The sequence below is a fragment of the Microcebus murinus genome, chromosome 4 (genome assembly GCF_040939455.1).
Source record: "Microcebus murinus isolate Inina chromosome 4, M.murinus_Inina_mat1.0, whole genome shotgun sequence".
Lineage (NCBI taxonomy): Eukaryota > Metazoa > Chordata > Mammalia > Primates > Cheirogaleidae > Microcebus > Microcebus murinus.
Window position 1 is genome coordinate 34,300,416 of NC_134107.1, and position 22,950 is coordinate 34,323,365.

Here is a 22,950-nt window from a genome sequence, read left to right on the forward strand (position 1 = left end):
TTTTTGATCTTTGTAAATTTTGGCTTGTAAATTAATATTACTTTAGTCTTCAGTGTCTTGTTTCTTTTGGGGTAAAGTTATTTAAAATTAAAATCTTAAAAATAATTATTTTCATAAACCATTAAATTTACCTTTAGTATAATGGTACTGATAAAAGACTAGGAAGTCATACTTGATATATTCAACTATGTGTGTCCAACTATGCATCTAATCTTTTAACCCTATACAGTATTTAAGCTCAGCTTGTGCATGTAGAATAGTTACCAGTTTTGAATGATTTCTTCCCTGTCTGGAGCACTAAAACCTTAAAAAGCTTTAAAATAGTCTAATCCATGGGATTTTGTTGGGTTATTATCAAATCCTATCAAAGTAAGTCATTGTTATTATTACTATTATTTTTATGATCTGTATATTTCTTTCTCTTATTCTTTTCTTTTTTCAGAGATGAGGTACTTAAAGTCAGTCTTATAAACTCAATTCTATCAAAATCATTGTATGAAATATATTATTGGCCTGTATAAATAAAATGCTGTTCACTGTTTTTGAGGAACCATGAAATTTTAAATTAATTAAAGATGAATTCTAAGTGGTAGTATCTTGTGGGTTAGATATTCCTAAAAAGTAAAAATTGATTGGCTAAATAAGTCCTAATGGGGAAAAAAAGAGTTTCTTTGGCACTTTTGGGATGTGAATATGATCATTTTTACATGTATATTTGTTAAACACTGCTGATTTGAGCTGGAGTTTGCTAGAATACCTATTATACCAGATCCAAATTATATATTGTATCATTTTATTGCTATGTTCATTACACTGTTAGAAACAATATAATTTTGTCCTGATAGAATATGAAAAAAACTGTTCAACTATTTCTTTTCAACTGGGACACATTTTAGTTAGGTTTTTATTTCATTATTGATTTCCAAGAGCCCAAAATAATATCTTTCTGTCACAGTATGTACAGTCTTGCACCAATTTTCATAGTCTGCCACAATGTTGTAGTGCTATCGAAGGCACTGGACTCCAAACACTGTCTAAAGTGTTTATGTTTTCTATTACTTTAAAAGACTAATTGAATAGAACATTCTGGTGGAACTCCATTAATCAAATTGAAATTGATATAATAAATTCTGGACTTAGTTTTTGAGAGAGGAGGGGTATCTGTCAACCAAAATATTGAAGAACAATCCTAATTTTGTTCTTTTAGGTTCAGATAAATCTGGGGGGGATGTATTATAACTTTGATCACACTCCTACCCATGGGGATAGATAGTCATAAAGTATCACAAATAAAATTTTATCTTTAAAGGAAAGACAAAGTTAATAAAGACACTAATTTAAATAAATAACATTGCCTTTGAACCTTATTTGGTTGCTTTGTGAGGTGTGGAGTGTGTATACATGTGAGTTTTCAAGTAGGTCCTTCCAAAGCCTGAGATGTATTGTTTTAAATAATGTTTTGTTAGAAATACCAATTGTTCAAGAACACCACACTGAAGAGAAAAATGGAAAATATTAAATAGAAGTTCTCCAGGGACAAAAAAAATAGGCTGCCTGCAAGGATTGCATGAATCACTGTCTCCACCTAGTGCTAGCTTTTAAGAATTAGGATTCCAGAGACCTTACTGATTCTGTAAAGTTCTAATTTATGTTATGCACATGTACTGTCATTATAGCTAGGCTTGCTAGTGTCATTACAGTTAAGGGTCTGTCAGCTCTTCATTTATAAAGCAGAATATTAAGAGGTCTATTGCTTTTACATAAAAACTCATGCTGTGCCAGAACTCTGCAGTCTAATGGCCTTTGCTCTATATGAATGTTTATTAACAGTGTAAGTTGAACTTGACCAGCTCATTTTAAAGGCACCCTGATGGGCTGAAGTTATATAGGCACTGCAACCAGAGGATGAAAATCTTTAGAAGTAAACTAAAAAGTGATTTTTATATCCATACATGTATGCTTATGGAAGTTATAACTATACTACATACATATAGTTGTTTTATTTTTGAATATTTACACTTAAAGATTAAATCTTGTTTCCAACACTCAATTTATGGGCGAAGAGATCATTTAGATTGAACTTAGACCATTTTATGGCAAGGTACCCTACCTGAAAGTATGGTCAGCTAGAGATTCAAATTATTCCCCACCCCTGTCTTTTGGCATTTTAATTTTAGTTTCCTAGTAAACAATAGCCTGGAGAAAAGTTTATATGCTAAGGTTTTGTCAGGAGGTGCAATCCCATGTCAGCAAAAGTGAAAGAAAGATGAAAATATGGCAGGGAAGGAGAGAAATGAAGTACTACGTGGAGTGTTATGGATTTGGCCATAGCTTCAAAAGTAAACTCACTTGGGACACCTTTCATCCAGGCTTTTAGAACTCACATATCTTGGTAAGGAAGGGAAAGGGATGTATTTACTGATTCCTCTTGTCTCTGAGTTCTAATTAGTCAAAATTTTCCTCAGGAGAAATTGACTTGCCCTCACTTCTGGGTTATATTACTGATCTCTTCAGGACCATTTTGAAAATCACTGGGGAAGCCAGACCTCATGCCCCATGGGACAGTCTTTCTTCTAACCCCTGAAGTGGACTAGTCAGCCCTGAGAAACGGAGCCGCTCCAGCCCCTGATTGAGTATGAAGGAGGCTGTGCAAATCCTGGCCCTCTCTCTGGAAGTGGAAGGGAGAGTTGGTGCTGATAGAAGATGAAGTAATCACAGTAATGGTCAAGGCTCTCCACGGAGCATGCGAATAGGGAGGTGGATGGGATAACTAAATTTGGAGAGGCACATAAACTGGGCCCAGGACAATCTATCTCATAGGCCACTCTGATCCACTTGTACCTCTAACCATATCAGATCTCATAGGAGGACAAGATGCCCTCAGTTCTGCCTTAGGAGGAGAAGGCAACTGGTTGGTACTCCAGTGTGGTCAACTGTTGCATTCTCCTAAAATGACCTAAAAAGGATTATAAATCAAGCCTCAATACCCAGTACTGAAGTTGGTCCTAAGAATCTAATTGATAGGCATTAGCTCCCTCCTCCTCCATCCATTTTAGATTTCTTTTATTCTTGGCCAGCACTTTTGGCTATTCTGAGTTACTTTATCCAGAACCTTATGCTTGAGAATTCTCTGACCTTAATTTCATTGGCCATACCAGACTGTGACTGCTACAATTGCCTATTCACTCTTTTCACTGGGCTTAGAAGCACTAAGAGATGCCCTCAAGGTCACTTGGGTTTCAGACCTTTGCTTCTGCTGTATAGGAGCAAACTTCAGTCCTCGTGATAATCAAGATCAATTATTCAACCAATTAAGTAACCCCTTTAGTGGCCTGCTGATCTACTGACATGAGAAGCCCAAAGTGGCCAGGTAATACTAAAGCTTCCCTATGTCAGTGGAAACTTATTGTATCCCCTGGAAGAAGTGTCCCACAGTGAAAGTTAGTACTCTAACCCAGAAAAGCCTAAGGGTTTGGAAGCAGAAGCATAAATTCTGTAGTAGGTCACTGAAATTGATAGCAAGAAGGGCCAATCCTCCCTCTACAACTGGTTTCTGAACCCACACATTCCAGCTATTGGGGACATACCAGCATATATTCCTGGGGTCACTGTATATACTGATCCTTTAAAATAGCACCCCATCCCTACTAGTGTTTCTCCAAGTGGGGCCTTACTTCAGACTTCAAGGCCTTTCTTCTATTCTATTAGGCCAGCTGCTCCTGGGTAATAACATACAATGTAAGAGAAGTAAATCCTGTGGTTCGCCATGTGCCTCCTTTGTGTAAAATGAGTCCCTTAGTCTGAGACAATGTGAGTGTTATCAGGTCTATGGATAAACATTCTGATAGAGATGCTATGAGCATCCTGCCCATTGGTTGTTGAGAACCTCTTCTGTGATGGATGCTCCCTGAGGGATGCTTCTATTTCATGAAAAATAAAAATCCAAATGCTTTGTCCTCTCCCCCTTGGTCCATCCACCTACTTAGTCCTCAAAATTTCATGTCCTTAGTCTTCCAGTTTTGTTTCCTTGAGGCTTCTGATCAACAGTCTAAACCATTAATCCTAGCCTATGAATCAAGGTATATCTACACCTCTGTTTACCTATTGCTTTCTACAAAGCGGATGACCAAGTGTTCTACTCACAGCTCAGTCTACTGGGACAATTTTTTTTTTTTCACCACTGTCCTTCAGAGCCACACCCAAGTGTGACTATAATGTAGAAGTACTCAACTCTGACTGATGCTAAGATATCATACTGACCTCTTTCAAAGCTAAGCTTTGTGAACCAGGCTGAAGTTCTTCTGCCATTTGTCAAGTGATTGTTGAGAAACTCCCTTAAGATCATAGGTGTAAGTAAAGGGAGAGGAATTAGCACAAAAGACTCATGCCTTCTGGATTTCCTGGAGCCTGATTCTAAATGTATCACTTCCATTGTACAACAGAGTGTAGCTGCATTGTCTTACCGTATGTCATGAACAACACCCTGCGCATGATGGGTTGCTCAGTTTTCATAGTCACTTCATGATGCATTTTCCAGTCTCAAAAACAACTTTTCAGTATACCAGAAATTGTTTTTCAAAAACAGAATTGTTTACTGTTGCAAAGAAAATAGTCTTGCTCAAGAATCTTAGGATCCACACTATATTTCTCTTATTGGGCTTAACAGAGACTTAACATTACATCCTTTTCACCTCACATACCTTCAGAACCATCGGATCTGCCCAATCAGAAAGATGGAACGATCCATTGTCAGACACTGCTGTTGGTTCAGGTGTGTGATCTTTGGCTTTGGTAATATGAAAACCCTGATGAGTAAGTTTCATTGGAGTTTCGGAGATGAAAATCTAACTGGAATTGGTTTAAGAGAGAAGGGGAAGAGAAGAAGAATAGATGAATTTTTAAATTTGTTGTAAAGAGAAAGAAATAAGGCAACAGATAGAAGTGGATGTGGAGTACAGAGTGGGTTCTTTTTTTTTAAGATGTCAGATCATCAGACATTATGCAAATGGAATGACCCAGAAGGGAAATTAATAGTACAGGGCAGGAGCAAAGTCCTGGGTAAGAGAGGATAAAGATCTGGAGTACAAGCAGAAGTGTTGGCCTTTGATCAGAACACAGATAGCTCCACTGTACCAGGAGGGCAAGAAGAACAAATGAATACAGAAGCAGGGATCTTGGTAGATTTGCTAATAGAAGGATGAAGAAAGTCTTTTCTGACCATTTCTGTTTTCTCAGTGAAATAAGAAGGTCTCTAGCAGACATCAAGAAGTGGGTATTGGGTTGTGAGAGGTTTGATGAGAAGCACAGGGTGTCCCCCTCAAAAGGATGGTGTCAAGGGGATGCAGTGAGGTGGCCTGGCAGTCCAAAGGATCTGCTTGAGGTTTGTAGTTATAAATTTAAAATAGTAGTTGTCAACACTATCAGATCTGATGGTCACTTATAAATATTTTTAATGACTTCTTTACTAGCCTAAGATAAAATTCACAGCCAATATAATCTACCCATAATACAATTTTTAAAGAAATGCCTGATCAGCAATAATAATGGTAATAAAAGAAAAATAATTTAAGTAAAAGTAATGCATATCACAATATAAATTCTCAGCACAGTTATATTAGACAATGTTATTAAGTTGGCAGATACTTGCTCCTATGCACAGAATCACCTGAATATGTGAACTACAGATACCAAAGATTGGTGACAAAAATACCATGAATGGTAGTGCCATTAAGGATGTGATTTTTCCAAAAGAGTGAGCAACACTAAAAAATCAAACAGATCTTCCCTCCTGAGATATTGGAGAGAGCTGAATTCCTAGAAAATTAATTATGTATTAAAATTGTGCAAAAATACTTTGTGTTTTTGTAAAATATAGTTTGGTTTTAGACTCAGATAGGTAAATTTTTATCTCCATGAATGCTTAGAGGGAAATCTGAAAGTCTGTGTGATATATGATAAACTTGCCCATACTTTGAAGGATATTTGGTATTCTTGCTACCCAGCCAGTTTGATGACAGTAGTGTCCTCTAATCATTGTGACAACCAAAAAGTCCTAAAATTCTCAAAATACTCTCTAATATATTCATACTACCTCCCACCTTCATTGTGCTTTGTTGATTTACAATGATTTCATTCATGTAAAAACACATGAAAAGTAGCTGGAGAGGAATACATTGTGCGTTTTTCTCTAACCACTGTTCAACTGTTGAGTTATAGGTTTTGAATAGGTAAAGAATCAGACTTAACCAGGATTGGTTTATATTTTTTCCAAGTGTACACAAAGAAGAAAGAGGGGGCAATGGGTTGAGGGCGAGAGCAAGAGAGAGTGCTGGACTATGGATCTTAGCTGAGTACAAAGCAAATAGTTGACCTGGTTATGGAGTATGTAAAGGTGATAGATGCAATGGCTTGGAGTGTCTGATGGAGCTGAGGAATTGTTGGATACATAAATACATGAACTAGAAAAAAAGGGAGATGGTGGTGAGAGAGTGGGGTTCTTGGAATTGTGATTTTAGAAGTGGTACATTTATCTGTTATTACCACTTTGAGCTTCTGTCCATGGAAACTTAGTTCCTCCTGCTTCCGTGTTGGTAAGGAACAGGTCTTTTCCTGTCTCCAACACCGCTGGTGTCCTGGTTCCATGAATTTCCAGCAAACTTATGGGAAACTTGGATCACTGAACATAAAGTTGAGTATTGTGGATAGTTCTCATGGGGCTAGGGTGATCTCAGAAAACTTAGGTACAGATGACCTTCATGTGTGCTAGAAAATTATGGGTGAGCCACTGCTCCTGCATTCTCATTCGTTAATCAGTGATGTATTATATTAATAACTGTTCATTGTTCTGTTCATCATTTCATTTCTAGTATTCCTTAGCTACTGTGATTATGCTCTTACCAATAATGTTATATTTTATTGGCTAACATAGATTTAGGAATTTTACATCTTTAATTATAAGTAAGATTGCTGTATCTCTTCTAAGATTACCAGTGACTTACTTTATAATGAAACTTATCTCCCCTTCATGAGATGAATTAACTAGTTTTCTATATCTTTATGGTTTTGAATATTTTGTATAGCATGAAAATAATGTCCCATGCCCCACAAAGTTATATGAACAGGAGCATGTTTTCTGTTTTCTATTTTCTATTCTAAAACTGTGAGCCCTTTTCCCCCCATAAATTCATTTATTCATTAGAATGTATTTATTAACATATACATATATAATATACTATTACATTTAATATTTGCTATGTTAAATATTTAGCTCAATATTCCTATTTGGTTTGTGTTGTATTTTTATTAATCTAGATTTATTTGTAAGAGATTTGCTGTTATGTTTTTTATTTCAAAAACATTTCTTTGAGACATTCTACCGAGGTTCTATTTCTTAAATTATTTCTATTTGAATCTTTATTATTTCTCTTCCACCTATTTGCCACAGGACAATTTTATATGAGGGCTGTCTGGAAAGTATCCAGCCATTGTTAATGCAACAAGAACAGTTACATAGCTGGATACTTTCTGGACAGCCCTTGTATTTTCAAATAAATTATTGAGTTGAATGATTTATTAATTTCCCTTCTCTTCTTAGCTCTTAATTAATTAGCACTATTTAATATTATAAATTTACTTTTGAATATAACTCTCTATGTATCCTATAAGTTTTCAAGTATGTTATTTCCATTGCTTATGAAATACCTATTGATCTCATTATTTTTTCCCCCTATTTGCTATAATTTAATTTTGGGAGAGAAAATGTATGTTTATTTAATTATGTGGTTGAAATTGTAATATTTAAACTTTCGATATATCTAATTTTATTCTATCATTTGCCACAATATATGGCTTATTCAGTTTTTATTTTAAAATTGTGTTAAAATTTACTTTATGACTATGTGGCAAATATTACAAATATTCCATGAATTTCTGAGAAATATATATTTTTGTTAGTATGCTATAATGTCTATAAATATTCATAAATGGTCATACTTACATGTATTGGTTAGAGCAGCCATATATTTTATGTCCTTATTTATTAGTTAAAAAATTTACCTGATACTTTGTAATCTATTGGTCATGTAATAATGTCTCCTACAGTAATTGTATGTCAGTTTAATTTCTCTTTAAAAGTCTAAAGCTTTGCTTCATATTTTTACATTAACATTGTTATTTGTCATTGTTATTATAAAATGACTTTTATTCTACTTGGCCTTTTGTCTAAAATTCTGTCTAGTATAACACTGCAAATTTTGACTTAATTTAAGCATGCTTTTCCTAACTTAAAAATTTTATTCTTTTATTTGTAAATTACTTTCATTTCTGTCTGTTATAAATAGCATATCAGATTTGGGTTTTTAATTCAAACGAGGTCTTTGCATAGCACATAGCAAGTATTCAATGAATAAAATGAATATTTTAAAGTAACATTTAACTTTGCTTAATTTCTTTTTGTCTTTTATTTTATTTTAGATGGGCCATAAAACATGAAGGGACCAGTAAGCCAGACCAGTGGAAACATTCCAGAGTTGAAAATCCTCTATGGAACAAGCTTACCTACATGTGGCCAGTCCTTCCCAATGGCCAACTTAATGAGGTTGTGTTGCTTAGCATAAGAAGTGGCTGTTAAGACTTAATTTTAGGCCCAGTATGTGGTCAAATTTCTTTCCTTTTATTCTTCTTTTTTTTTTACACTTTTAAATGACTTTTAAATTTTTATTTTATTTTTTTAAATTTCAGAGTATTACAGGGGTACAAATATTTTGGTTACATAACTTGCTTTTGTACCATTTGAATCAAAGTTATAAGTGTGCCCATCACTCAGATAAGTGTGCATTGTACCCATTAGGTATGAATTTGCCCATCTCCTCCTCCCCCCTCCCACCTGGTTGATTTCTGATGAATGTTATTTCTATATGTGCACATAAGCGTTGATTGATTAGTTCCAATTTAATGCTAAGTATATGTGGTGTTTGTTTCTCCATTCTTGTGATACTTCACTTAGAAGAATGGTCTCCAGTTCCACCCAGGGTAATACAAGAGGTATTATAACGTTCATTTTTTATGGCTAAGTGGTGCTCCATGGTATACATATACCATACTTTATTAATCCATTCATGCACTTGGGTTGTTTCCACATCTCTGCAATTGTGAATTGTGCTGCTAGAACAATCGAGTGCAAGTGTCTTTTTATAGAATGTCTTCTTTTCCTTTGGGTAAATACTTAGTGTTGGGATTGCTGGATCAAGTGGTAGGTCTACTTTTAGTGCTTTGAGGTATACCTGCAAAGAACCATAGAGGTTATACTAGTGTGCAGTCCCACCAACAGTGTATAAGTGTACCTTTCTCTCCATATCCTCACCAGCATCTGTTGTTTTGGGACTTTTTGATAAAAGCCATTCTCACTGGAGCTAGGTGAAATCTCATTGTGGTTTTGATTTGTATTCCTTGATGATTAGAGATGTTCGTTTTTTTCATGTGTTTGCTAGCCATTATTCCGTCTTCTTTTGGAAAAATTCTGTTCATGTCCTTTGCCCACTTTTTAATGGGATTGTTTAATCTTGTTTTGGTGATTTGATTGACTTCTTTGTAGAGTCTGGTTATCAGCCGTTTACTGGATGTATAGCATGTGAATATTTTCTCCCATTCTGTAGGTTGTCTATTTGCTCTATTGATTGTGTCCTTGGTTGTACAGAAGCTTTTTAGTTTGATCAGATCCCATTTATTTATTTTTGTTGTTGCTGTGATTGGTTTCGGGGTCTTCTTCATAAATTCTTTGCCTAGGTCTGTATCTATAAAAGTTTTTCCAACCTCTTCTAGAATTCTTACAGTTTCATGCCTTAGGTTTAAGTCTTTTATCCATCATGAATTAATTTTTGTGAGTGGTGAGAGGTGTGGATCCTGTTTCAGCCTTCTCCATATGGCTATCCAATTTTCCCAGCACCATTTATTGAATAGGAATTCTTTACCCCAGTGTATGTTTTTGTCTGCTTTGTCAAAGATCAGATGGCAATGTAAGAATCGTTTTATATCTGAGGTCTCTGTTCTGATTCATTGGTCTGTCTCTGTTCTTGTGCCAATTCCATGCTGTTTTGGTTACTATAACCCTAAAGTATAGCTTGAAGATCCTCCTGTTAACTTATGTCCTTTTTATCATTTAGTTCAAAGAAACTTTTTATTTTCACCTTGATTTCCCCCTTGACCCAACTATTGCTCAGCGGTAGGTTGTTTAGTTTCCATGACTTTGTGCAGGGATGAATGTTTCTGCTGGAATTGATTTCTAGTTTTATTCTGCTGTGGTCCAAGAAGATTCATGGTATAATTTCTATTTTTTTTAAAATCTGTTGGTCATGTTTTATGGTTTAGGATGTGATCAATCTTAGAGAATGTTCCATGAGAAGAATGAATATTCAGTAGTTTTTGGGTAGCATCTTCTATAAATGTCTTTTTTTTTTTTTTTTTTTTTGAGACAGAGTCTCACTTTATTGCCCAGGCTAGAGTGAGCACCATGGCATCAGCCTAGCTCACAGCAACCTCAAACTCTTGGGCTCAAGCAATCCTTCTGCCTCAGCCTCCCAAGTAGCTGGGACTACAGGCATGTGCCATCATGCACGGCTAATTTTTTCTATATATATTAGTTGTCCAATTAATTTCTTTCTATTTATAGTAGAGACAGGGTTTCACTCTTGCTCCGGCTGGTTTTGAACTCCTGACCTCGAGCAATCCACCCACTTTGGCCTCCCGGAGTGCTAGGATTACAGTTGTGAGCCACCACGCCCGGCCTGTTCTATAAATGTCTATTAGACCCATTTGTTGTTCTAGAGTTCTATTTATGTTCATTGTTTCTTTGTTCATTTTCTCTTAGGAGGATCTGTGCTATTCTGTCAGAGAGGTGTCGAAGTCCCTGGCTATTAAGGTGTTGCTGTGTATCATTTTGTTTAGATCAAGTAGGATTTGCTTTATGAATCTGGGCATATTGTGTTAGGTGCTTAAATATTTAGAATTGTTATATCTTCTTGTTGAATTGTTCCCTTTACCATTATATAATGAATATCTTTGTCTTTCTTTACTTTTGTTGATTTGAAGGCTATGTTATCTCATATGAGAACTGCTATACCAGCTTTCTTTTGGTTCCCATTGCATGAAATATTGCTTTCCATCCCTTCACCTTGAGTCTAAATGAGTCCTTGTGGATTAGATGTGTTTCCTGGAAATAGCAGACAGTCACTTTGTGGGTTTTTTTTTTTTGGTTTTTTTTTCCATTCAGCCAGCCTATGTCTCTTGAGTGGGGAGTTCCAGCCATTCACATTAAAGGAGTTGATAAGTGTGATAGATTTCTGTTCTACCTCTTGAGTAGAACTTTACTGCTCTGTTTTACCTCTTGAGCCATTGTGGTAACTGAGCTCTGACCTTTAACCTTTGGGGTTTTTACACTGGTGGGCATCTATTGTGTTGAACCAGGTATAATACAGGTTGGAGTACTTCCTGCTAAGTGGGTGTGGACTTGGTGAATTCCCTCAGCATTTGCTTGTCTAAGAAAGACTTAATTTCTCCATCAAATGTGAAATTTAGTTTTGCAGGATACAAAATTCTAGGCTGGCAGTGTTTTGTTTAAGAAGACTGAATATGGGGGCCCACTCCCTTCTGGGTTGTAAGGTTACTGCTGAGAAGTCTGCTGTTATCCTGATGGGTTTCCCTTTGTAGGTCAGTTGTTGCTTATGTCTAGCTGCTTGTAGAATTTTCTCTTTCACTTTGACTTTGGCCAGGTTGAATATTATGTGTTTTAGAAATGTCCTATTTGCTATGAATCTTCCCAGAGTTTGATGTGTGGTCAGATTTCTGATAACTTCTATGAAGCTTTTGAATTGCAGTTGTTTGATGTAAGAGGTCAAGCTTGCAAATTGTTGGTTTTTTTTTTTCAATTAATTAGAAAGATGTGATTAAGTCTTCCATTATGGAGAGGAATTTATATAGATAAAATTTATATAGATTTCTTTTTGAAGTCTGTCAAATTTTACTTTATATATTTTGAAATTTAAGATTATACCTAAGATGCAAAGAGATGAAAAATATGAAAGAGGAGTTAAGAGATGTGGAGATCCAAAATGAGAAGCTCTAGCATACACCTAATCAGATTTCTATAATGAATGGGTTGAAGGAATATAAGAGAGAGAATATTTGAAGAGTGATGGGTGATAATTTTTGCATCTTTGCATATTAGGCACATAATATGTTCAAAATATTTTATCTGCCTGGTGATTTTAAACTTCTATCATTATGTAGAAACTCTCTCTAGCTCTTGTAAAAGTCTCATTTATCCAATATTAACAGAAATATCCCATTTTCTTTTGGCTATTATTTGCCTTATATTTCTTCTTTCGATCCGTTTACTTTCTGTTTGTATATTATTCTGTTTTAGAGGTGTCCCCAATGATCAGCATATAGTTAATTTAAAAAAATTTGTCTGACAATCTTTGTCTCTAACCTAAAAAGTATTTGGCCTCCTCTATTTATTGTAATTAGAAGTATATAATTGTTTACTTTCTATTTGCCCTGACTTTTCTGTTTCTTTTTCCCTTATATTTGTGTTCCTTTATATGGACTTTTTTCCTCATCATATTTTTATCATCTGCTAGTTTGGAAATTATACTCTCTATTTTCATTCTTTTTTTGTTATTATCCTGAACATTTTCATTTGCATGCATAAATGACAAAATCTAAAGTTAAATATATTTGCTCTTCTCTCAATCAAGAAGGTTAGAATCTTTTAATGTCAATCATGGTTTGTGATTTATATGCTATTATTGTCATGTATTTTAATTTTATCATTTAAAAATTTCCATAGATGTTAACATTATTGTGTACAGTCAATATGTATTTAGACTTACCCCAAATTTTTCATCCCTCTTGTTATAATTCCTTTTTATGTCTCAGTCTTACCATCTGGGACTACTTTCTTTCTGCCTTGTACATCCTTCTTTTACTTATTGGAAACAAACTCTTTCAGTTTTCACTTATCTGAAAATGTCTTTATTTTGCCCTCATTCATGTAAGGTATTTTCACTTAGTAAACTGAAGATAATCATCATTGACTTCTAATTTCCATAGTTATTACAGAGAAGCCAGCTATCATTCTAAATGTTATTTCTTTGTAGGTAATCTATCTTTTTTGTCTGGCTGCTTTTAATACCTTCTTTTTTCTTTGGTATTCTATAGTTTCACCACAATGTATCTGAGAGAAGATTTTTTTTATTTATGTTGCTTCAGAATCTCAGATTCTTTGGGGTTCCTGAATCTGTGAATTGGTATCTTGCATAATTTATGGGAAATTATCACCCATCACTCTTCAAATGTTATCTTTCATATATTCTTTCAATTCATTCTTTATAGAACTCTGATTAGGTGTATGCTAGAGCTTCTCATTTTGGATCTCCATGTCTCTTAACTACTCTTTCATATTTTTCATCTCTTTGCATCTTTATCATGCCTTTTTGCATCATATTTTTAGAATTTTTCTTCCATTTTATTAAGTTTTTCTTCTTCTTTGTCTAATATGATTTCAACTCCAAGCAAGGATCAACCTATGGTATGAATTCTCAATGAAGATTATTTTTCTTCACACAGTAAAAATGTTTGAGATCATCTATTTTATTTGTAACCACCTGAAGAGGTATTATTTCTGGTTTGCCTTTTCAGTGAAGTATAGCCTATTGTGATTCCTGTTTTATGAAGGGAGAGGATCTCCTATTTGACTTCCCACATTGGCTTGGCCCTGGAATTTGTCTCCTGAGCCCTTCTCCTGCAAAACCATGGGAAGAGAAACTCAAGTTCCTTGGGGTTTAGCAAATTCCCTCAAGATGAAAGCCAAGTTTAGCATTTTGCTTACCTCTCTAGGTTACAAGTATGTCTTACTCTATTGTTAGGTTAATGATACATCTAAAAGATTTTCAAAAATATTTTGTTCTGACCTTTTTAATTGTTTTCAGCAGAAGATCAGTCAACTTACCTATTTTGTCATATTTTCTGGTCTCAAGCATGTTCTTTCTTTCCCCTTGAAAATCACAATTCCCTGTGCCTCCTCACTGGTCGAATCAAGAATCTTCTAAAATAGAATGATGACTAAGGGAAAATTTAAGGAAATGTAAATAATATGGAAATATGGAATTGTCTTTGTAGTGTCTCAGATGGCATTAATATAAAAAATTATTTACTTCTTAGTGGTGATAGCTGCTTTGAGAACTGATCTCATGCTGTTTTCACTTTTAAATATTATTCATTTTAAAAGGTAATTAATTAATATTTTTATGAACAAACAGTATTTCCTGAGGATACTGAGATCAGTATTTTAAAAATATGTTAAAGGTAGTTATCAGCCCTTTATTGTATGTGTAGCATGCAAATATTTTCTCCCATTATATAGCTTGTTAGTTCTCCATAACTGATCAACACTTATGTGCACATATGAAAGTAACATTCATCGAGTATTGGGCAGGTGGGAGGAGGAGAAGAGAATGGGTAAATTCACACCAAATGGATGTTGTGTGCACTTTCTGGGGGATGGGTATGCTTGTAGTTCTGACTCCAGTGGTGCAAAGGTAATATACATAACCAAAGTGTTTATAATCCTGTAATATTCTGAAATTAAAAAAAAATAAAAACATGTTAAAGCCTTATTAAAACACAAAATTAATGGATTCTTTTGGTTTCCTCTGTGATTTAAATTCACTGGGAAAATTTCTAGGAATTCAAGTTATTTTTTCACCCCTTGGGGAAAAAGTTGTAGTTTTTGACACTTAAAGGTAAGGAGCAATAGATTTTCATATTTAAAGAAGAAATTGTTGGAAAAATGAAATGGAAAAGATATAATATTTGGAATGAGCCAGTGGGGAATGATTCTAAAATTTCGAAATTACTAAATTATATCTATTTGGATGGGCTCATGCTATACAAAAGAAAGTTAAAAGTATATTAATCTGTTAAGAAGTGATGAAAATTAGCTGTCAGAATAAAGGATGGGGAAAGGAGATGTGATAAGGCTCAAGAGAGAAAATTAAAGAATCTATAATTTTATTAATAACAAATAAATGAAGGAGGGCCAATATAACTAAAACCTTAGATCGCCGCTTAAGAGTTGGTCTTTCAGACACACACACACACATTCTCTGGTTATGAGAGAGAAGTGAGAAAGAAAAAGTAGAATTATCAATTTAAGGGAGCACCATGGCCCATCAAGGGTCTCCTGACAGTTCATCTGTGCCATAGAATAGTGTGAACATAGAGGAAACCAATAAAGAAATGAATGGGGACGTAAGAATTCCAACTGGGAAAATGGAAGGGGAAGAAACAGCACTCCAGTTAGTGTAATTACATACCCATGTTTTTGTTGTCCTTCATTATCCTGACACCATATTTGTCTATGTCCATGAAGGACAAAATGAAGGGCCTTAAACATCAAAACAGAAATTAAAGCAGCTTAAAGGAAGAACTGACCGTGGTCGTCATACATTTGGAAAGTTTTGAAACCTAAGTTAATTTTTTATCTTTTGGGATTGGGTTTTTGTGATGTTTCAGGGAGGCTCCCTTCATCTAACTGGAAAGAAAATAAGCTGTCTGAAGTTCATAGTGCTTCAGTGGTGCTAAAGCCGGTGTCTGCTGTGGCTGCTACTTGTCATGAGACAAGTTAGAAGTGAGAAGATCTAAAAGTAGCTAGAAATTAAGATACACATTTCAGATATATTCATCAGAAATAAAGCATGCATGGGATAGTAAAACAAAAATCTTAGTTCCACATCCTAATTCTATGAATGAACAGGTCTCACAAGCAAACCACAAGGGAGAAGCTTTTTCCTCTTGCCTTTCTCTTTCCTGGTTTAGTAAGAAAAGTAGAAATACTGGTTATTTTATGTCAAGACTTCAATGTGACAGTAATTTTCCATTGATATTTTTCTCCCACATCTCTCCCACCTATTTAACCCTGCTTCATGATCTTTTATAACTGAAACTAGTGTAAACATTGATTTGCTTGATCAACTGTATTGCTTAATATTTTTTCTGTAGAATAGTTACAAATCAATCCCAAACTTACTTCTTGAAGTTATATGGCTCCACTCTACTCCTACCCCTCACATAAGTAAAAACCTTTATGCAATTGGACAATTTCTAATGAAAATATAGGATGAATTTGTCATAACCATTGATATTTATTCTCAGTAACCACAGTAAGGAAAAGCAGCCTCATGTTGCTTCATTAATGGATAATAGATACTCATCTAAATGAACACTGTACACAGTCTGCCCTTTGCAATTTGATTTTCATACCAATCAAAGGTTCTTAGTGAAAGTCAGGAATAAAATGAAACTTTTTAAATTCAAAGTTTGCTTATTTAGAAATGTGATCTTGTTTGCCACTATTGTTAATATATTTACTAAGCAAAATATTATATAAAAACAAAGGAAAAAACAATAAACTGAAAAGAATTATAGTCATCTGATTTTTGAACATTAATATATATTGCTTTTCTCCTAATTAAATGCAATTAATGTTATTTACTCACTCATCTCACAAAGTAGTGCATCATAATTAGATGCTATTTCAGTATTTAATCTTCACAAACTTCAGATTTTCCTTGTAATTTATTTAGAAATTTTTTTTATTATAATTGCAAGATTCTAAAAACTTTTCAGAGAATGTAAGAAATGTAATTGTACTTATTTTATACTAGCTTTTAAAATATATTCTCTACTTCCATAAACAAAATGCCATATGTCTCGATCATTATTGGCCTACCATGTGAGGACATCTCATAAGTCCACGTGTATCTTCTTTGTCATGTCAGTTGGACACTACCAGGACTCTAGGAATACCTGTGTAGTGATTATCTGAGGTTTTTGCCTATCCAACATGACTTTCCCCTTCGTTGGATATTGGTACCTATATTCCCTTTAGGAAACTTCTCCTACTTTTAGTTTATGTGTATTATGGTGTCTTTGCCTGTGTTCTTCAGAAGGCAGAACCTGAGGCAAATGGCTTATTTGCTACTATATTAGGAAGTACAGTCTTAGGGAGCAGGAGTAAGGGACAAGCAGGGAAAGAAGGAGAGCAAATATGAGAATGTGCTATCAAACTGTCCTCCAAGAAGTGATTTCAACAGTGTTCTTAGGAGAGTCTCCTGGGGGACAAAGATGGAAGAACTTATCCATCAATTTCTTTCTCTTTTTGGTCAAAAGTTTGCTCAAGGTCATGCAACTACAGTGGTAGGTTAAAGATTCAAATGCAGAAAGTCTAGCTCTCTGGCTATTTTACAAGATCCTCTTATGAATGTTAGTCAATGATAAGAGCTAAAAATAAAATAGAAAGACAGGGGCTAGGGAGTGTTGTGGAGAAGGGAGAGCAGTTTGCAAATTTTAGATTGACCAGGGAAGGCTTCGTTGTTGTGATATTTGAGGAAAGACCTGAAGAACAGGCAGATCTCTAGGGAAAGAGTGTGCCTGTCATTATTATACTTACACTATTGTTGCCAGTTTATTTCTAGGTAAGTTTCTGAGAACCTCCCTATAAATTCCTTGAGGGAGAGTATCCTGTCTGGTTCATAGTTTTATTTCCAGTAGCTAGTACTGTGCCCGAGTATAATAAACAATCAGTAAATATTTGGAGAATTCATGAGTTAATAAATGAATGTACAAAGTAACTGAATTCTACAGTGGAAAATCTGAAATGTGTTTAAGTTCTTTTATTATCTTATTCTGGTTTTTTTTGGAATATTTCCCAAATATATTCTTTTTTGCCAAATCTATCTAGTTTGAGGTGATATTATTTCAAGCTATTTTAAAACCACTTTTCACACATTCTTTCTTCCTTTACATTGAGTAAAGATACTTCACATGTGAGCAAAAAAATTCCGTGTTAAGTCAGTTCTACTTTTCTAGAATGATATTTCATGAAAGGGAATAGATCACCCATGTTTCAACATAATGCAGGTTTCTAGGTAAATTTTTAAAATAGGTTATCTTTCCTTTTTATTAAAATAAAGCATTAATTAGAATTGTCTAGAACATCTTAGGTGCTGAATAAATTTTTGTTGAATGAATGAAAGATTAAGGGTATAAGCAGTATGTTTAATATTTTTTAATGTAGCAATGACTCTTCTTATTTACTTATTATTACATTTTTATCATTTGTTTCTGAAGGGGTTTGATTGGCCAATAGAAGGACTGCTTGTTCCAAATAGTCCTCCCATGAAAAAACCCATCTGTAAGACACCAGAGCAATATGTCCCTTTGAGACTCAGAGTTTTGCGGAATGGAGACAAGAATAAAAACAGATCCCTTACTATACTTGGTCCAGCCATCTCACCTGGACGGAAAACACAGTAAGAATAACTTGTTCATACTTCTTATTACATATACTATTTTCTACTGACTTTTGTCTTCATTATGAATGTTTTTTTTCTGGGGGATTTCTGAGTTTAGTTAGAAAAAAGAATCTCATATCGATATTTGAAGATGAAAATAGATATTAAGATTCATTTTAGTTTCTATGTCAGGAACTTAACTTGAACTCTAATGCTTCAGGCTAAGCACGGAAGATGAGTTAGACATGATTAACTCTAATTTTAAAAAGTTCTATGATCAATGTATATTTTGAATTAGCATTTTTGTTTGAGTTTTATTAATATATCTTGAAATAACTGAAATCATAAATTCCTTCCTAAATATAGTTTTGTAATTCCTTATTTAAGTTATTATACATAATCATTTATGTTTAAATCTTTGAAATATTTAATGAACAAATATAGTTCTCAGAAGTATAGCTATATAATTTATATGCTTTCCTTAGGATAACATTTTAAAAGTTTATAGTCCTAGAAAGGCATTAATCTGCACTTTAGCTTACCTTATGATTGGAATAAAATCTTCCCAAACAGCCAATATTTCTCCAACATTGGAGAAAAGTCACCTGTTATACTCTCATTTCATTTTATGACAAAAGAAATAATAGATCATTGAAAAGCTCTAGTGTAAAGAATGAGTTAAACACATTGTTTCTCATACTATTAGCAGCGATATTACCTCTTGACCTTTCTTTTGAGATGTTTAGAATATTTGAGGCTGCTGATAATAGTTTAATGTTACTTTCTTCACATTGATTAAATATACTTCATACATCACTGAACAATGAGTAACATTCAGATTGGCTGACCACTGAACTGCCTGTAAAGATGATAAAGTAAAAAATTAATCTTCAAAGTATAGTCAAGCCTGAAATTGAAATCTTTGACGCATACATTTCATAATTAGCTCATTCTGCTAGATGTAAAATGTTAGGGTAATGTCCTTAAAGTAGTGTATGACTTTTTTTAAACACCCAAAGTTAACACATAATTTCTGTTCCTTCTTACATTTTTTAATTCTATATTTTTAATTGAGGCTCAAAATTATATACAGATATTTTCTTAACACATTAATGTTTTAAAATGCATCATTAAGTCAGATAATCCAAACATATTTTGAGAGATTGACAAATTTGGACAACTATCTAGCACAGAATATGTGAAACTCTCTACTACCTGTATGCTATGTCTGTGGAACAGTGTGTCCTATTTCATCAGGTATTCAGGTATTAAAGAGTCACTTTGTTCACCACACAAATTAATTATTCCCAAATGGTTAAAACACACTGGCATGCACTTGACACTAAAACTCTACTAAAAATAGTTTAATCTTTTTTTGCTGATTCTGGAAGTGTTCTATAGGATCATCAATAGCATCTCCACCCCTTCCCCCCACACACTCACACGCCAATCTGTGTGTAAGTACTGGTTAACAGAAAGTTTAAATGGAAAGAGTCTTGGGTTATATTAGGTTGACTGTATTGCCCAGGTTCAGAGAGCACCACTCACATTGTTATCGTTATGCATAGCATCCTAAAGTTGTGCAAGGTAGAAGCCCTGCTATGCTACTTTTAATAAATCCAAGCTACATATCTTCTAGAAGAAATAAATTCTATTAACATATAGCAGCCAGGAATGGTGGCTCATACCTGTAATCCTAGCACTCTATGAGGCTGAGGCAGAAGGATCACTTGAGCCCAAGAGTTTGCACCAGCCGGGCGGGGCAACATAAAGAGACCTGACCTCTACAAAAAATAAAAAAATTAGCTGGGTATGGTGTGGTACCTGTAGTCCCAGCTACTCAGGAGGCTGAAGCAGGAGAATCACTTGAGCCCAGGAGTTCGAGGCTGCAGTGAGCTATAATTGTGCCACTGCACTCTAGCCCAGGAGTTTGAAGCTACAGTGAGCTAAGATCATGCCAATGTACTGTAGCCTGGGTGACAGAGTGAGACCTGTCTCAAAAATAAAAAACAAACAAAAAACAAAAATAACCCACAGAAAACAAAAAAAACCACACAGGGATACACAATTTGCATTAACCTGAAACTTACGTATAACAAGAAAGAGGGTTGGACCATTTAGTGTCTTTACAAGCAAAATCATACTAGAATGATGAAATACAGATCCATTCTAACCAAATCCTGCTCTAGTAACATGCTATCCTTTAGCTATTTAATAATTTAATTGAGACAGTTTTGAGGGGTTTTTGTTGTTGTTGTTGTTATTGGTTCCTCTATCTGCAAAGCCAAAGGAAGATCAAATAGTATTTGCTGATTATCTAGTTGTTTATTACTCTTGGTGAGTGACAAGATCTTGTCAATTAGTCTTGATAATGGCTGTCAAGTTCATATAAATTAAGACCTTCATAAGTTTTTTTTGTGTCACAGGCAAATTCATCTCTCAGAACTAGAAGTTAAATAAGGAAAATTTTATAAGTGATATTTTAAAGAATGCTAAGAGGAAAGGCCCAATATGAGGCTGTAAAGTAAACTTTATGTTTTAGATAATTTTAATATATATATTACTTATTAGCAAGGTATGATCTCTGGATTCACTCAAGATCCTTAATAGAGCTTTTAGGGCCCTTTGTGACCTATCAATGCATATTTATCTAGCTTTATTTCTTATCAACACTCCTCCATTCCCACTCTCACCCCCTCCATTTCCCAACATCTTTATGGTAAAGATCTTTTGAGAATGAGTTTAGACTTCATGTCTAGATTTTGACTCTGAACTAGATGCTCCCCCCTCTCGAGTTAGTTGTAGCTGCTACGTCCTCCACTGCTTATCACCCTGGGCTTTCCACTAGCATAGCACCTACCATTCTATTTCATGATTAACTGCGTATGTCTCTATCCACGAGACAGAAAACAGGAATGATGTGTGATTCATCCATAGCAGATGTGCAATCCGCTGTGGTATGGTCATGGAACATTGTGTCCTAGCTAATCAAGTAGAAAGGTATTAGAGAGTCACTTTGTTAACCATATGATTAAGGGCCCATAATAGGTCCTAAATCAGTGCTATCAAATGAATAAATAACTGTATTGATTACCTTTTCTAAGGAATGAATGAATGATTATGTAGTGTTCAATCACTATTTCATTTAATAAAATAGGGGCTTTAAAAATGCATAGAATAGTTTTCTAACTTGAAAATTTGAACAGATGTATATTCCAATTTAGCATACTTTTTCTATAACCATCATTGTTTATTTTTCAATTTTAAAATGTTTAGGTTTGGATTAATAATAGGACAATATATGAATAAATCATTACAGATAAAATGAATGCAATCTCTGAGTTTTCTTAAAAGGTCATAAATTTACATTTCAGAGAGTTCAGCATTTTATAAGAGAATTTAAAATAGTGAAAATTTATTTTCTTATATGAATTAGTCATAGTATAAATGTTTGTGTAATAACATGTCCTATTATTGAATATTTAATATGAAGTTTAATATTTAATTATGATAGTTTTTAAAACTGTATTTTTTAAAGAAAGAAAGATTATTTTAGGGCAAATCATGTTAAATTTTTTTCACATATTGAAACATGTTGAGAGATAATTAATGTATACTGACATGTCAATCAAATCTTGGATCATTTGTTTCAGAAGTGTTAACACTAAAAGGAAAGAGAAAATCTGTGTCACTAAGTATTCTGAAACAGAAACAAACCAGAGTGAATTTTACCAACTTTTGGAAAGGTAAATACTTAATATTTTAAATGCAAAGATATTTTCTATTTAAATGCCTGAATGATTATGTATTACAGATCATGCATAATACATATGTACCTCCATAAGAAAATAGTTGTTAATATAATTATTCTGGAGTTTTTAATCTGTAAAACATGTAAACTATGTGAGTCTATAATACCAATACTAATTAGTGCAATTTTTCTCCTCAAATTTCAAGGTCTGACAAATCCCCTAGCTTTCTGAACTACCAACTCTAGAAATATAAATTAATCTCATTAAAAAATATGTTCCACAATTTACAACACCTTGCTTTGGTTTATATTTGCTTGAATTGAGGCCAGGATAGTTACATTTTTATATTTTATCTACTGTAAACCAATTTTTAAAAATCACTGTCTTAGTCCATTTTGTGTTGCTATAAAGGAATACTTAAGGCTGGGTAATTTAAGATGTGCAACGTTTGGGGGATGGACACGCTTGAAGCTCTTACTCGACGAGGGAGGAGGCATGGGCAATATATGTAACCTTAACACTTGTACCCCCATAATATGCTAAAATAAAAAAAAATAGAAAAAAAAGAAAAAAAAGGTTTATTTGGCTCACAATTCTGATGGCTAGAAAGTTCAAGATGGGACATCTGCATTTGGTGGGGGCTTTAGGCTGCTTTCACTCATGGCAGAAGGTGAAGAGGAGCTGGTATGTGCAGAGATCACATGGTAAGAGAGGAAGCAAGAGAGAGAGGGAAAGAGAGAGGAGAGAGGTGTTCTAGGTTCTTTTTAACAATCAGATCTTGCAGGAACTAATAGAGATAGAATTCACTCACCCCTAAGCCATACTATTACTGTTAGATCTGCAAATAT

At 34.2% G+C, this 22,950-nt stretch overlaps 1 protein-coding gene across 2 annotated transcripts in view; it reads left to right on the top strand.

The window, feature by feature from the left end:
- Positions 1-8,484: 8,484 nt before the first annotated feature.
- LOC105882982 (doublecortin domain-containing protein 1) overlaps positions 8,485-22,950 on the top strand; it is a 63,184-nt gene continuing 48,718 nt past the window's right edge. Inside the window, exons 1-3 of one of the 2 annotated variants that reach the window (XM_012785877.3) lie at positions 8,485-8,596; positions 18,187-18,368; positions 22,004-22,096. In XM_012785877.3, the coding sequence (XP_012641331.2) occupies positions 8,561-8,596; positions 18,187-18,368; positions 22,004-22,096 (311 nt within the window). In that variant the 5' untranslated portion in view covers positions 8,485-8,560. The remainder of the gene's footprint in view (positions 8,597-18,186; positions 18,369-22,003; positions 22,097-22,950) is intronic. The other variant, XM_076002075.1, reaches the window with a different exon arrangement.